Genomic DNA, 17,304 nt, shown 5'->3' with positions numbered 1-17,304 from the left:
AGCCAGTTGTCAGTGGTGTATGTGTATATATGTATGTGTGTGTGTGTGGTAATCTCTGTGCGATTTTGTTGATTTTAATGCTAGCTGGCAAAATTTATGGCATATTTTAAGCAAATCATAATAAAGCAATTGCAACTGATTTATGCAACACATGCCACACGACTGTGGCAAGCCAAAAGGATTAACTGAAGAGGCAGAAAATGTACGCAAAAAACAAAAAACAGAAAAATAAAAGAAAATGAAAATAAAGACAGCAAAACTTTGGCTGTTGAGAATTTATATACAAGTTCATAAACAAAGCACTAAAAGGATTTAAGTTTCGGCAACGGGAGCAACAATGGAGCACAATGATGCCATAAACAATAAACAGGCAAGTTTTGGGAAGCCTGTAAATTGTTTTGTCCAAAGCCAGCGCCAAAGCCACAAACACACACAGAACTATGCCGCAACTCATTGAGCGGCAGCCAGAGGATGTTGGGGTAGTGGCAAAAGTTTAGCTCGGAGCCAAAGACTGGGATTTGTTGCAGCCAAAAAGTTCAAGTGTCTGTGTGAAATTAATTGCTGCCCGTCCATGTCGATCCAGACTCCAGCTCTGATCCACACACACACACACACAGTCATACACACAGTCATTATTTAAGCTCAAACAAAGCTATCACTTACACATGCAGCTTGTGGAGCTGGCAAGGATTAGTGCAAGGACCAAGGCGAGCGTGCGCCTTCATACGAAATACGGCGTCCATGACGTGCCACAATGCGCATCAAGGCGAAAAGAGTTGTTGCTGCTGCTGTTGTTGCTGTTGTTGTTGTTGCAGCTGCCTTTGCTATAAAACACAATGCAGATAATTTGGCGCCTTTTTTTTTCAATTTCTTGGAAGCCAAGGCGCTGTAATTTGCCACATAAGTCACAGGAGTCAACCCAAGCGTAAGAGTCGATGCCGCCAGTCCGCCGAGCGCAGCGCAAAACCAACAGCTCAATTTTTTTTTCGCAGCTGCCCTATGCTTTAGGGTATGCTGAAATTAAGGAATCGAGCTTAAGCCGACGCAGATGAAAACCGAAAGAAATTTTATTACTCCCGCAGTAAAAGTAAATCTGGGTACATTTGGAATTGTACATTTGAGTTATCGGAATGAAAGTCTCAAAGGTTTTGTTTTTAGGCATGCATTTGGGGATGAGAAGTGATTGAGTTTTGGAAGTATCAAAGCATAGCTTTATATATTCTCTATATATATGGTTTTTACAAATCATTCTTCATTTGAGGGCTGCAAATTTGCGAAATAAAACTGGTGTAAAAAATATTTCATTGGATCAAGTTCTAGCTCGATGAAAAGCAAACAACATAGGTCAAAGACTCGTTCTTTAGGTAGAATTATAGAAGAGTATTTCCACATTATTAAATTGCGAATATATAGAGAAACAAGTAAAATTAAGTTTCAAGTGAAGATACATATATCCAAAATTTAAATATGCCATAAAGTACAAATATTAAAAAAAAAAAAAAAAAAAAAAAAAAAAAAATAAGTAGAATAAAATCTTAAATATTATATAAAAATATCAATAATATCAATATCAATCAAAATTAAATATCTTTAAAATATAATATTAAATATGTATATTATATTAATATTAAATATTTAAATAATAATTTTTAATTAAAGTATAAATATTATTTATAGTCAACATTTTTTTAATAATTTAAATGTATTAAATTGTCTTTGATTCTGCAACGATTTAACTATTATATATTTACACATTTTGATAGAGTATTTCCACTTTAACAAGTTAAATCCCCAATTTATTTTATTTATTTTTCCTTCTTGATTATTGCTTTTTTTTTTTTGGCTGCCAATCGCAGCCGCTGTCTGACCTTAGACGTCGTCCACACACGCTTGTTTTGAGGCGTGGCCACTGGCCGTGTTTGGGCGTTGCCACACCCACATCCTCTTGCGCAGACACGCAATGCAATAAACAGTCAACAGTCCAGCCATTGGGCCATGTTCAAGTCCGGCTGCACTCACACTTTCAGCCGAGCTCGGGCTGAGCTCGGGCTAGCGTATTAAACTAACAAGATTAAAGTTGAAATTGTAAATTGCTTCTTAGTCTAATTACGCGCTGATGTTGTTGTTGTTCCTGTTGTTGTTGTTGTTGTTGTTGTTGATCACCATGATCATCAGGCAGACTCCCTTGAAGTCTGGCTGGCAATTCTGCAGAAATTTTCCTTTTTTAATCGTGTACCTCACTCAGCGTGTGTGTGAGTGTGTGCTGCATCTTGTTGCAACCGTCCATTTTCGTACTTTAATTACAACAACTAACACAACGACGAGCTGCATAAACAAGACCCGCTGCAACCTGAGCGAGCGATCGAGCTTCTCCGTAGGCAATTACAAAGCCCCAGCAACAAAGTTAAGATCTGTTTGACTTTTTCTTTTTCGTTGTTGTCTGCTGCCGCACTTATTATGTTGCAACTGTTGTTGTTGTGTGTGGTGCAGCCGTTGGCTTTATTAAATTTTCTAATCACTGCTCAAGATTTACATGAAGATATGCGCTGAAATTTTATGATACGAGTCTGGTCTCGCATGCCCGAGCTCGTGCTTAACACGAATTTTGACAGTTGGAATTTCGCTGGATAAAGCAAATTGTTTATAGCCTGGCCATAAATTCTTTTGTACATTATAATCGTATCTATGGAAAAGTCAGCGTACTACAAATAATTTCTAATCAGAATTGCATAAAAAGTGATTGGTTTGACATAAGACTTAACTTTTAGCTTTTATTTATTTATATATATATATATATTTTTTTTTTAGATAAGATCTCTATATCGTTTTGGCAACTCGAGAATTTGCTTGCCAACTCGCGCTTGCATATTTCAGTCAAAGATGTGGCCAGAGCTCGTTTTGCATGGGTCGTAGACAACGGCATTGTATGGATGGATATATAATATGTATGCATTACAAATACCCAACTCAAAAGCGAATGTCAGTGAGTGGCTGGCCAGGCTAGCTGGCTGGCATCATTGCCAAGTTATGAGTATGCCACCGAACCCTAATCGAGTCCATACAACGGTAATTGCAGTCGCAGATAAATATCACTGTTAGAAAACCCACATGGCTGCAATAGTGAGGCTAATACAAGACTTGCCAGGGAGTCACTGTCAGAGTGAGAGAGAGAGAGGGGCAGAGGGAGAGGCAACAACTTTCTGGCCAAGTTGACGTCGTTTGCGCGCTCGCTGGCTGGAAAAAGTGGTCAACAGCAAATGGTAAGACGAGCCATAGATTGGCAACGTCTTCGTTTCGTTTAGAGACTTTCAGCTTCCCGCTCTCAGAATCTGCGCAAACGGGCGAAAGCAAAGCGAACGAGGCAGAAGCAAAGATGCTTTATTAATTTTAACCGTTGGCTGCGTGCCCGGACTGGAATCGAAGCTGGACTCGGGCATATTGAGTTGGCCGTCGTGGTCTTGCGGTCTTGTGGCGCAGGCAGTTGTCGTGAGACAAGTTTATTTGGCTCAGTGCCGTGTTGACGTTTAATAAATTTACGAATTGTGGCCGTGCGCGGCATGTGGCCAAGACGCAATGCGATTGCCATTGCCATGGCCATTGCCAATGCCAATGCGAATGGCCAGACCATTGGCAGTTAGACAAAGTACGTGCACTTTAAGCAGCTGCTGTTGCTGCTGCTGCTGCTGCTGCTGCAAGCTCCTGCTGCGGTTGCAGCTAACCGATAAGCTCTGCCAACTGGCAACGGGCTGCCGTGCGGCATCATCAATCTTGCGGCCTTACGAATCGCCAGTTGCCGGCGATTTTAATGTGCCATATCAATCGTGGCATTAAGCCCAGCCCGTCGATGACGTGGCTCGGCACAAAGGGGGCAGCAAAACTCTTAATTTCTTTTAAATACAAAATAGAATCAAAGTGGATGAAGCTGCGCACTCAAAGTCTGCGCTAGAGTTTTGAGTGCACTTTGTAAATGCAGGCAAACATTTTCTGCAGTAATTAAAATCTTTGACTGCAAAAGGCGTCATCCTTGTCGACGTCTTCCGTTTGTGACTTTGTTTCGCTCTTCGAGTGCTGCCCAATGCAACAGACGAAGCAACAGCAACAGCAGCAGCAACATCTACCGAAGCAGGCAACAATCAAAAGATAAACTGCCGCCAGTCGTCGCAGGTTGCAAGTCGCTGCAGCAGCATTCATTGAAGTCCATTTAGACTGCAATTAAAAAACTCACAACTTATGCAGTACGTCGAGAGGGGGGAGGGGGCGGTGGCGGCGGACTGACGCTCGCAGATAAGGGCAAATGCAGAGCCAGTAGCCGTGGCCAAGACACTGGCTAAAGGCTTCAAGTTCACTTAACTTTGGCATAAATGTGAAGCTTCCAGCGAAGGAATGTGCGGCTACTATCTAGACTACAAGTATATACATATATACACACACACAGACGTATATAAAGTTGTGTGTGTGTGTGTGTATTGGGTATACCACCTTGACAACCTGTTCTCTCAACTGGCCAAGACTCCAACTTCAACTGACAGCAGACAAAAAGTGAATTAAGTGAATAAGAAGAACATGTTTGTGAAAATTGTACGAATGCTTCAAATAATTAAGTAGGTGGACGCGAGACGTGGTTAATGCTGCCCCAAAGCAGAAAAGCAAATCAGCAAAACTGCAAAGGAAAAAAAAAAAGAAAGGAAGCAAAATTGGCAAAATGAGTTAAAAGGGCAAACTCTAAATGTCTGCGCATAGCAATCTACCAAAGCTCTCTGGGGTTAACCATATGTAATCTCAATGGCTAATGAGTAGCGCATAGAAGAGCGCGCATAGCGCAAATGCTAGAGTATTATGGGTGGAACACTTGCATAAGCTTGGAATTTTAATGAGTTCCTGTGGGGGCAAGGCACTCACTGCGTGAGAAGTGCATAGAGAGGCGGCGTGATCAGTAAGGGAATAGAAGAGATGTTTTAAAAATGTGGCAACGCTATGTGATCTTATATCTTGACTGCTGTAAAAGAAGTATATAGCAAAAAGAGATAGAAGTGCTCTGACTACCGCATATATAGGGATGAGGATCAGTAAATTAATAATATATATTTTATAAAATGTGGCAACACTATGAAATCTGAATCTTAGCTCCTCTGTAATAGAAATATAGTATTGAGAGAGATAGAGAGAGAGAGAGAGAGAGAGAGAGAGAGAGAGAGAGAGAGAGAGAGAGAGAAAGCATAGAAAGCTGTGATCAGTTGGTAATAAGCAGAATTTTTCGAAAATATGGCAACACTATTGACTCAGAGTCTTGACCTGTGTATGAGTATTATATGACAATACTGTTGATGCAGCTCCGACAGCTGCGAATTCTTCAGAAGCTGCTGAATATACTTATGCTAATGAAATACATATATCAGATATGGCAACGTACTCGCCGTTGGTTTGCGTTTAGCGCTCGATCGATCAATGACGGAGATCTGCAATCTCGACGCGTCTGGCTCTGCACTCACTCACAACACTCACAAACACTCAACACTCGTTGTCAGCACTCGTCGAAGACAAATGGTCAACGCTTCTGCTGTTGACAGCAGCCGCAGCATCCTGGCAACACCAATATCCACGTCCAGCTGCAGCTCCGTTCGCCGGGCCCAACTTAAATGCCAATAAAGCAAAAGAAGACTATTTTTATTTAACAGCTTTTGATTTTGGACACCCTGAAAAAGTTTTTGGCCTCATAAGGTCGTTTGTCGCACATGTTTACTTGCACTTGCAGCGCCATAAATTAGATTGAAAACGAAGCTGTAATGCCTGCCAAAAGGGCAGCATTCAGTGGGCGGCGGGGGGAGGTGACTGAAATCGACAACAAATCAATTTTTGTGCCATTGCAGCAGAAAACGCTGCCACCCAGGAAAGTTTTGCCTTTTTCCCTTTTTGCTTGCATAGTTTTCAATTTGGCCCATCAATGGCACTGTGTGGGAGCCGAATCGCACAGCTGGAGATGGGAGCCGGGAGCCGGGAGCTGGAGCTGGAGCTGGCTGCTTAGATGGCCAGTAAAAATGCCATTTCCGCTTGTTGCCGTAAAAACTTTTATTTTTTTTTTTTGTGTATGGCCAAAAGTATTTCGCTCGTAAAATTGCGACTGACACATGCGAACAAACTGTTGACTACTGTGCGACCCACGTTCTGCTTGTTGTTGTTGTTGTTGTTGTTGTATAACAGAAATCTGGCGAATCGTTATTACTGTTTAATAGAACATGGCTTTTATGACAAGCGGGCACAGTTGGCCATTTTCATGTTGTCCATTTCACACATTCATCTGTGCGGCGCACAGTGTGGCAAAAGTGTTGCTCATAAAACTTGGCAAAATGCTAAGTAATTTCAATTTCAGATTTCAATAGCAACCCCTCTATAAAAGGCAACCCTCGGCTCCAGCAGAAAAGTAATGAAATAAATATAAGGAGCTGCCAGCTCGAATCAGGAACGGTAAATGCAGCTTCAAGTGCCTTTTGGGAACGCACCTTGTACGTAGTAGTTGTTGTTGCTACTGTTGTTGTTGTTGTTGTTGTCATCATTGGCAACATCATCAGGCATTCATTGGCCTTTGCTCGCATCCCCATCTCCCGTCCACAATTGCTCAGCCTTGCGTAACGCATGCACATTTATAGGAATTGCGCATAACTTTAAGCAAAGCTGTCGAGGCACACGACCCAGCTCTGTGGCTCGCCCCTGCCCCAGCTTGGCGTGGCCAGTCAACGCGAAACTGCGCTAGCCACAAGGCAACTCACTCACTCCCACCACCTCCTCACACTGCCAGGACACTTGGCCACTTCACCACCCTCAGCCGCATCATCAGCACTACCGCACAAGTCGTCGTCCGCATCGCACTTCTCTCTCATAGAGTCCAAATCTCAAGGGTGGCATAAATGTTGTCCTTCAACTTGGCCTCGTCCTTTGCTTTCCTTTGCTGCTGCTGTCGCCGCTGCCGCTGCCGCTGCCACTGCTGCCGCTCGTGCTAGTTGGCTGATAGCTTAAGTGGCTGCATTATTGTCGGGGCTTAACTAACACTAAAACTGATTGATTTTAATTTTCATGCATTTACATTCATTACGTTTTATTGACCCAAATGATTCACGCTGACTTGCAAACGATATTAATTGAAATTTTAATTAGCTTGGGAGTTCTATGTAGGTCTTTGATTAATTTCTGACAAATAAAGCGAAATATTAGGGAGGTGGGCCTAAATTTGAAATTACAAGTAGATAAATTTGATGGAGCTCAAGAAATATTAATTATATATTATAAAATACAAAAGTCTTCCAAAAATTCAGTAAATATACATATATTTTTCTGATTCACATTTGATATATGTGTATTACTTTGCCATTAAAGTTGTTCCTTTAACCTGATTTTACGTCCTCATTTGAAAAAGCATATATTCATATTCAACGAGCGCTGAAACGTAATAATTTAATTTATTCTAGAAGCTTAAACAAGGTTTAAACAGGTTTTCAAGATTAATACTATTTGTAATATATTTTTAAATATATTTTTTTCAATTTTTTTAAATTAATTAAATTTAAAAATTAAAAAATTAATTAAAAAATTAATTAATTAATTAACAAATATATTTTTAATAAAATAAAAAAGATATACAAAATTATATATTATCTTAAATTTCTATTTCTTATTATATAAAAATTATAATATAACTACAAAAATAATAGTAGGTCAATTTATGTTGATAATAATTTATTTAATTTTTATTTTTAATAATATATGCTACTTGTAAAATTTTTAAAAATAATAAATTTAAGCGTAAGCTCAAACAATGATAATATTCCATTTCTCTTAAATTCTGATTTCATAAGACTATATAGTCTTGTATATACAAGCTATTGTAATTTAAAAATTATTATTATTAAAAATAGTATTTTTATTGTTAAACTGATTACACAGTTTATTTTCCAATTACTTAATTGATAAAATAGCAAAAAATTGCCGCTTTCAACACGCGAAATGAAAACGAAAGAGAACTTCAGAGTCCATGGCTCTCTTAGCTCAGGCAAGCGAAGAGTACGATTCGCATTGCGCCTGTGCGTATGCAACGGGGTTCGAGGCCGGTTGCAAGGCAAACCAAAACAATGGCATCAAACACCCACGCCAAGGCGCACACACACACGCACACACGCACGCACACAGATAGATTGGTTCGTTGCGGCAGACTTGACGTCTCCGGGCATGTTGCCACTGGCAGACAGCGTGTCCTTGTCTCTGGCTTTTGGCCGTGGCAAATCAGTTGCGGTTTGGTAACGCGGCACAACACAACGTGCAAGCGGATTCGCAAGACTTTTCACACTTTGTACCGAATTCACTCGAATCGCGTGCATTTTTTCCACGTTTTGGACACAAACAAATAAATAACAAAAGGAGAAAAAAATATCAAATTTGTTTGCACTTTGCAACTGGACGCGACTGAATTTCCACTTCGTTGCATTTTGAATTGGCATTCGAGCTAAACAAAAATTATTTCGAGTTCAGGCATCGCCGGGTTAAAGCTAAAACGTCCTGATTTGAACTGTTGCCTCGCATATCATTACGCGTTCTGATTTCTGAAGTGTGTGTGAGTGCGTGCGGATCTCTGTCGGTGTGTGTGTGTGTGTGTGTGCATTTATGCATAATTGAATAACGAAGGTGAAAATTGAAATGTTAACAAATTGAATTTACACTCTCCAACCGAAAACCAAATTGGAATTGTGAAAGAAACTTCGCATTCAAGTAAATTGCTTAACGAGCCAAGTCGCAGCCAAGAGCCGTAGAGACAACTACGTGCTGCCAGTTAATTTTCTAATTGGATTAGAAGTCATCAACCCGTCAGCGAGGTAAGGCCCATGAACTTCGCCTTTCACCAAGCGACCGACTGACTGACAGACAGACAGACCGACAGACACAGTCAAGTGGACAAAAGCATGTTCAAGGTTGAACGGCAGCTAATTGCAAAGGGGGCGGCAGCTGCGTTTGCTTTAATGAGTTGGCCAGGTGTCGTGTGATGTGAATGCCTAATTTCCAGCTGAAGCTCCGATTACAAAAGGCCAACTTCAGTCAATTGGCACTTTGTCAAGTTCGGTTTCCGGTAATGATTCAGCGAGCCATTCAACAGAATTTTGGTAATTGTTTTAGGAAGAATATGAAACAGAACACTTTGTTAAAATGAACGTTATTCAATAATCTCTTTTGTTATATGATATGTTTTATTTTAGTGTTACATTCGACTGAACTTAAAATACTGATGAGATTACTGTGACATTATTTTAACGAATTTTTATTTAAATAATTTTTTCTTTTATATTTAGACTTTAATATGAAAGAGGTTCCCAGAGTAAACTTGAATTAGACGGAGATATAGTAGATAGCAGCTATTTATTATTTTCGCAGCGTTTTTAACGTCGATAAGAGTGTAGTTAAATTGCTTAAAGATTAGCTATTAATTTTTGTATTATTAAATAAAAAAAAATAAAAATTAAACATATTATTTAAATTCAAGAAAAAAAGGAAAGAATTCTTTATTTATATAGTCAAGCTTGCTCTATGAAAAAAATTTGGTAATTTGGAAAAGATTTTTAATCTTATTTATTAACATGATTGCTACATATTCCATAAATATAGTTTAAGTTTTTGGATTTACGTCTTGGATTCTATTCTTAGCAAGCAATATTAATAATGCACGGCTTATAGGTATTTCTAAAATTTGGCTGAAAATTTATAATACGATTTATTCGTTGAATCGTATCAAAAATTCTTTACCAGAATATTGGAGACATTCTTGTTCAATTTTCAACACTATTTCTGAAGCAGTCAGTCTTTAAAACAATTGAAAACCAACAGGTTAACAGAGCTGTTGGTTAGCTTCAATGTTAACATGCATGTTAAGACATGACTGTTAAATTTCCATATTACAACGCAATTTTCAATAAAAGTCTAAAACTTTCATTTCGCTGCTCTAACATGCATGCATAAAAATAATAAAATTAATGTCCAGTTTCAGAAACGAAATTTTCTAGCTGAAATAAAACATGCATAGCATTAAGGGTAACTCCTATACTCACATGCTTATCTATATAGTCGAATCCCTTTAGAGTTGTCGCACGCAATTCATGCAGAACTAGAATGAACGCATTAATTCCCAGTTAAGCATTAACACTTGCTGGAACTATAGTCAGGGCCATTAAAACGACAATGTTTGCTGTCATTTATATTAATTTACTCACACTGCTTGCAACGGGCACGCCCATACGCCCACACGCCGCCCACGCTAACAGGGAAAAATAGATAAGGAGACGAGAGCATTATGCAAATTGCAATGGCAAACGGCGACGAGCCCCCGAAGCGAACACCTCATAATGAATACTAATTCGTTCATTAACGAACTCTGACACATTATTTCACACTTTCAGTTGGCATTTTTGGCTTTAAAGCCGGAAAGTCTTCATGTGTGCAATTTTTTGCTATTTTGTGACGTATGAATTATTAAAATTAATTAAATGAATATTTTCTCATATATTTTTGGTTTTTTTTTTTTTTGCGATGTGGGCAAAGTGTAAATGAAGTCGAGTGCGGCTAATCAGGTGCCAGCAGGAGTTAACCAGAGTTTACGAGCGTGTGCGAGGCATGAGATAATTAAGAATTTAATTATTTACACACACCCAGCACACACACACACGCAGACACTCGCACAGGCACAACAAACAGGCAGAGACATTTATTAGCCTAGACATAGGACACACTTGCTTAGAGGGTATTTAGAACTGATTTGATGGGAGCTCTGTGCTGGGATGTTGGGGGCGAGACACAGGCAGGAAGAGAGAGAGAGAGAGAGAGCTTCTTATGTCATGCAATATTCATAATTCCTCATGCTCATAAAGGCCCAGTAAGGCCCTATAAGCAGGCGGCTGTGCTGTGTGTGGGCGTGGCTGGCGTTGCAGTTTTGCGAGTCGAATGTTGACGTTGGGTGTTTCACTTTATTTGTTTGCTGTCAACGTTGCTTAATTGAGGGTGTTGCTCGCCAGTGTTTGACTGTTTATTGAACCGGGCAGGAGTCTGGAGGGAGGATGTATGCTCTGACAGAGTCTGTTCAACTCAGTCCATCCATCTGCCATCGGCCACAACAAGAGTCACATGCAACAGCATTTAATTATACACACATCGAGCGTGTGGCAAGGTTTTGCTGCGCTTGACATTTTAGTGAATGCCGCTTTGTACTTTCACTTGTGGCAGCAACAACAAAAACAAATGATTTAACTGCCTGTCAACAAGCTGATGACAAATGGGTAAAATTAAGCACAGCTTAGCTGTGGATCGAGGTATTTTTCATTTTGGATGTTTAATAAGAGTATAAAATCTTTATTTTTTTGGCTTATTTTTGTTTAAATTTTTAATTAAATATTTACTAAAATAAAAACTTGCTTGTACGTAACATTAAATGTAAAATCTTAGAGGTTGCTTCAAAACTGAGAAATTAAAAGTAAAATTGAAGAATATATTCACATATGTATATATCATATATAAATTGCAATTTATATATTTATTTTTCAAAAATACGATTTCCTACACATGAAACAGATTCTTAATATATTAGAAATCATCTTAATAATGAGAAAGCATTCTAGTTGTTATTTAGAAATAAATAATAAGCGATATCCTTTTTTTGTTTTATGACAACTTTTTTATTCGGAAATCATAAAATTGACATTGATAATGACACTCAGTTTTTTCAGCACATACCAATAAGTTTTGATCTCGTATTCGCCTAAGCCGAGAGGCACCGGCAAGTTAATATGATCAGCGATACGTAAACTGTCCACAACTACATCATGCTGTACAAAAAAAAAAAAATAATAATAATAATAAATGTTGAAAAAATTTAGTTATCGATGTGGTTATAGCTACTTAGAGACTTACATCATAGGGACACGTGTGATTTATATTCGAGTAGACCTGCAGATGAAAGAAACTGTAAACGGCATTGGCAATGGGATTCCGTCGGGTGCTACGGAAAAATTGGCATGCATCAATTTCGAAGGTGGCGAAGGTGGACCTAAAGCGACGTTTGATGTCTACATGTATCTGCAGTTGCATAAATATATACATATATATATATATATAGATGTTGATATTGATAGGGTTTACCAACCGTGACGTTTGACACTGGCTTCTGCAGCAGCGTCATATAAAAGTGCAATTCCTTAATTTCACGATTGTACGCTTTGATGATGCACTGTTTGATGATGCCAAGCTTTGGATTCATGTTCTGGCATTGAATCCCTGTTAGCTTTATTCTGATCATCGACGTGGGCGTGGCAAGCACACACAATGCCAAACAAATAAGTCGAGTCTGACAACCGAAGCGCATCGCTGTACTAGTTTAACTGATCAGCCATTGCGTACAAATAGGCCATCAATTTCAATGTTTGCGAAATATATGTTTAGTCAAGCGATGAATTGTGTGTTGTCAGTCTGTATATATAACTAGTACTGACGTTATCTGGAATTATCTGCCATCGTGTAATAAATATATCCCTCAGCTACACCACGAGTATAGACAAAATCTCAACAAACTAGACAGGGCGTGATATAAGTAGTATTCCAGTGAGTGGAAGTAAAATCGGAAATTATTTTGATAGGTATATGGGATTCGTATTTTAAGGAAATGAAATATGTGTTTTCCTTTTTTTTATTTGTTTTTATATATATATATTTTTTTTTGTTAATTTTGTTATTAACTGCTCTAAAATCATCCTTTCCATGACATGATGAACATTTAGAAAAACCCTTGCAGATCATACCCTTTGTATATACAAAATTTGGATATTAAAGCTATAAAAAAATTCCCAAAAACCCGAACAGTTTGTGAAAGATTTTTAGCTGAAGAGAAAAAATCAGAAAGAGTGTGCAGAGAATGGATATAAATATTGCTCATATTTAATACGGATATTTAAAAATATATTGACAAAAATTTTATTGAAATAAATGTGTACACCATTAGTGCTCATTCAACCAGTTAATTTAAAATTGGCTTTATTATTTTTACAATCGTGGTAATTATAAAAAAAATTTACTTGGACATTTTTTTTAATTCAAAGCAGATTTTATTAAGATGTGGAAATATGTACACATATAAATATATATATATATATATATGGGATCCATTATCGTAATCCATTATTGTCATGCAATATCTTAAGTTGTGATCTCAAAGTTCAACTGGATGGTAAGGCGCAGGACATTGTATGTATACCAATAGCTCATTAGCTTATAATTGCCCAAGGACATGGGTACTGGAAAATTGAAATTCTCATCGAAGCGTAAATGATCGATGATCAATTCATCCTGCAATATTAGAATATGAAAATGACAACAAAATTGTGTTAATTTAGATTTACGCACTCTGAACGGACACGAATGATTCAAGTTGGTGTAAACGTCGAATTTGAGAAATTTATAGAAAGCATTCGCGAGGACATTACGATTGCTGGCACTCATAAATCGGCACGCATCCACGGCGAATGAATACAAAACGGGCTTGTCATAGCCGCGATGCCTCAACTCCAGACGAACCTATAAAGTACACATCTTGTCTATAGTCTTCGTCCATATAGTATATATAGTAATTCTAGTCATCTACCGTAGCATTGGTCACGGGCTCCTTCAGTAATTTGACAACCACATAGATATCTTTAACGCCACGCCCAACCGGCTTTAGAATACAGCTTCTGATTTCAATAATTTCGGGATCGACCGATTGGCATTCAACTGACTTGAATCGTGTATGCTCACACCAAGTGGGCGTGGCAAATGCAACTATAATGAGCAAGTAAACTATGAACATTGTTGCTTAAGGCTTAGACCGAACGATTTGACGACGCGTTTTCAACTAATCAGTGATGAATGATGAGTGCAGCAAGTCATTAACGAGTGCTTATTCATTTGTAATTATTTCTATATTAGGGCTGCTTAATATAGAAATAACTTATCAAAGATGTTACAAAATTTGCAAATAATTGAAAAATAATTATATAATTAGTGAACAAAAAAAAGAATTTTTTTTGCAATGGATTATGATCTTCTATGTTATATATATTTTTATTTATTATTTTTTGTTTTTTTTTTTTAAATTAAACAATTATGTTCCTCAATAAGCAGTTGAGCAACTTTATTAAAGTTAGAGCTCAATAAATTCAATTCAATTCCGAAAGTACTAGGCAAAAGGCCTACTAAAAGCTATTGCTCGACTCCTGCAGTTGCTTATTCTCTTGAGGACCGGCAAATGTAGGCTAAAGGTCAGCTAGTCTACGCAAATTTATATGATTTTCTTTGGGCTACTATGTGACAGTGCACGTTTCTATTTATCGCCGTCTTTTTATTTGATGTGCTCATAACTTGTTCTCAAAATAAAATAACGAAAAATTGTGCCCAACTGTCGCTGACAGACGTTGCTAACATTATTGTCGTTGTCGGCGTCAAAGTCAAAATTAAAAACGCAATGACAAAAAACAAACTGATGCTGCGCCCACCTTTGCTGCTCTGAAGATTGGCGCGTGAAAAAACGCGCAACGCATCAGCAGAGGGACGCAGGCGACACACAGCAGCAACGGCAACAGCAACAGCAACAGCAGCAAGAACAATGCTGCCATAAATAACAAAGGCAAATGTTGCTAGCGACACACTCACTGCAAAAAAAAAAAAAAGCAAAAAAGGGGCGGCTGCTGTGCAGGGGTAAAGGTGCGACTGAGGACGGAGGCGGGACGCAAGGCAAGATTTGTGCCTGCTTGTGGCACTGTCACTGGGGCTGTGCTGAATGTGCCGTTAGAAGCGCAGCAACATGACAAGCAAACACAACAGCAACAGCCAAACAGCGAGGGGGAGGGGGCACTTGGGATGGGGGGCTGACACAGGGTGAGAGGAGCGGCAAGAAAATATTTACAATCAAGTCGATTAACAAAAGGAAACCTTGTGACGCGCACTTTGGAGTTCTCTCTGTGTATTACTTTTTTTTTTCTTGCGCTTCTACTCGTTGCTGTTGTTGTTGTTGTTGCTTTTTTAATTAAAAATCAGTGAGCACACGCCCACGCCCACGCCTCCCTGACTGTCATCGGCGCCATTTTGCAAATCAACGCAATGATTGCGCCGCCTTGTTTTGTCATCGCATTTCATGCAACGAAATATTTTTCATAAATATAACGGGACTTTGGCAGGCAGCACTTGAGACTTTCGCCACATTTCCCCCAGCAACAACAACAAAGAGTACACAGCAACCCGCCGCAGAGGCAGCAGCAACAGCAGCAGGAGACATCATCATTAGGGCCGCCCACGCAGGAAACTCGAATGAAAAAAAAAAAAGAAAATAGCTGAGAGACACAGAAGCTGGCTCTTTGAGCTGGTTGCAATTGTTACGGCTCCCCGTTGTTATTGCCACAGCGCCAACTCCAACTCCAACTCGAGCGCTGAGCTCTCGGCATCAGCTCCATCTCCATCTCCATCTCCATAGTTAACGCTCAGTGCTTATTGTCTTAAGAGGAAGTCGCTGTTCTATAGGAGCCGAGGCTGACTGGGGGATTGGTTGAGGAGGGCTGTGCTTGGCTACGCATATGGCACATTGGTGGCATGGCTGGCGTGCGGATATAACGGTAGACTCATTGAAAATGAATAACTGTGCATGACGCACCATGGCGTCAACTGCAGCCAACAATGCAATGGCCAGTCGAGCACACACTCCAAACTTAATAATGTAAACCAATTTGCAAATGTAAAAATTGCAAGAAAGATTATCATTATGCAATTATTAAAATTGAATTTTCCATTGCAATTGTTAAATATTTTTATTTATTTTGTTGTTCTCTTTCACCATCCTTTCACAAATCCAATTTGTTCACTTTACATATCGATTGGTTATGAGACAGAATCTTCAATTTCATCCACAGTGCCAGCCGTTAGAGGCTGCGGCAGCTGCTGCCGCCTTTTCCCTTTTCCACTTCCATTCTTCTTGATTCTTATTACATTCATTTTTTTTCTATATAAATATATTTTCATGCAATTTTTCACTTTGCGACTTTCACGTTGTTTATGCAAATAAGCGCCAAATGCTATTTGAATTTAGCGCAACAAAAAATAAGGAGAGGCGGAATTATGGTAACGCGATTGTCAACGGCACAGGCGCCATTTCGCAATTCTAAGCTGATGGCACCGTTATGATTATGACAGTTAGAGCGGGCGCCATGTTGTGCAAGCAGCAGCAGCAGCAGCAGCAGCAGCAGGAGCAGCAGCAAATGTTAATAACACATCAAGGGCGAGCGACAGCACAATGCCAAGGTACCTGTCTCGCTCACACTTGCACGCGCACGTGCTGGCAAACAAGCCACACAACGGTTGTTGCTGCTGCGACTCCTGCTGTTGCTGCTGCTGTTGTTTTTACAAAGTGTAAATTGTTTTAATACTTTTTAGTGCTTTATGACGCCATCTTGGCAGCGATATACGCCGGCAGCGCTGCTCTGCCTTGGCATCAGCTGCGCCCAACTGCGCCCAGCAATGACTCCTGGCTGCCATCCACTCTCACTCTCACTCACACTCACACTCACACTCACACTCTCACTCGCACTCGCGCAGAGCGTACACGTGTAGAGCGCACGTTAAAATCTCAACTTTTACGACCTTTGCAGTGACGTCGACGTCGACGTCGGGAGACGCTGGCCCAGCAAGTTTTTTATTTTCTATTTTTTGTTTTTGTGTCTATTCTGTGTGACGTTGACTCTTACCTGTTGCCCTCTCTGCTTGCCCGCTGCACTTAACACAAATGGCAATTGTCAGAGATTCTGCACGTAACGTACTACCCTCGCTGCCACGCCCACCGCCTCCCCTCCCACATCTGGCTGACAGTTTGAGCTGCCAGCTGCGTGTCGCAAGTTTTAATCAAAATTGTTTCGTTTTGCGCATTTCACTTCATGAATTGTTCAGTTGTAACTGTCAAATAAAGTTTGGACGCACTTCTCTGTGGTGGGGGGGCGTGGCATGTTGTTCTGACACTGCAAATGCTGGTAATTAAAATACTTTTGCGTACAGTTTTGTTTATTCTGTTGTTTGCCATTTTGTTGGCAATTAGTTGCACGTTTTTTGTATAATTCTAGCCGAGCTTTCCCCCTTTTCCACGCCTCTGCGTAAACATTTCAACTTTGTTCCCTAATTTATTTGCTTATTGGCATATTTTGTTCTCATTACAGTTAGTCAAACAATTTCTACGGCGCTGGCCAGCAAAATGGATACGACACTTGGCAAATA

General features: G+C 39.5%; 1 protein-coding gene across 1 annotated transcript; it reads right to left on the bottom strand.

Annotated features, from left to right (window-relative positions):
• Nucleotides 1-13,148: 13,148 nt before the first annotated feature.
• On the bottom strand, nucleotides 13,149-13,910 carry LOC115565734 (uncharacterized). Its single transcript, XM_030391051.2, has 3 exons — nucleotides 13,658-13,910; nucleotides 13,420-13,590; nucleotides 13,149-13,362 (listed from the first exon to the last, which is right to left on the bottom strand). The coding sequence occupies exons 1-3, from the start codon at nucleotides 13,859-13,861 to the stop codon at nucleotides 13,213-13,215; spliced, it is 525 nt and encodes a 174-aa protein (XP_030246911.1). The 5' UTR covers nucleotides 13,862-13,910; the 3' UTR covers nucleotides 13,149-13,212.
• Between the last annotated feature and the right edge of the window lie 3,394 nt (nucleotides 13,911-17,304).

Source organism: Drosophila navojoa, chromosome 5, assembly GCF_054131105.1.
Source record: "Drosophila navojoa isolate 15081-1374.11 chromosome 5, UAZ_NAV_1.0, whole genome shotgun sequence".
Lineage (NCBI taxonomy): Eukaryota > Metazoa > Arthropoda > Insecta > Diptera > Drosophilidae > Drosophila > Drosophila navojoa.
The sequence above is the reverse complement of the archived record's forward strand: the minus strand, read 5'-3'. Positions and strand labels throughout refer to the sequence as shown.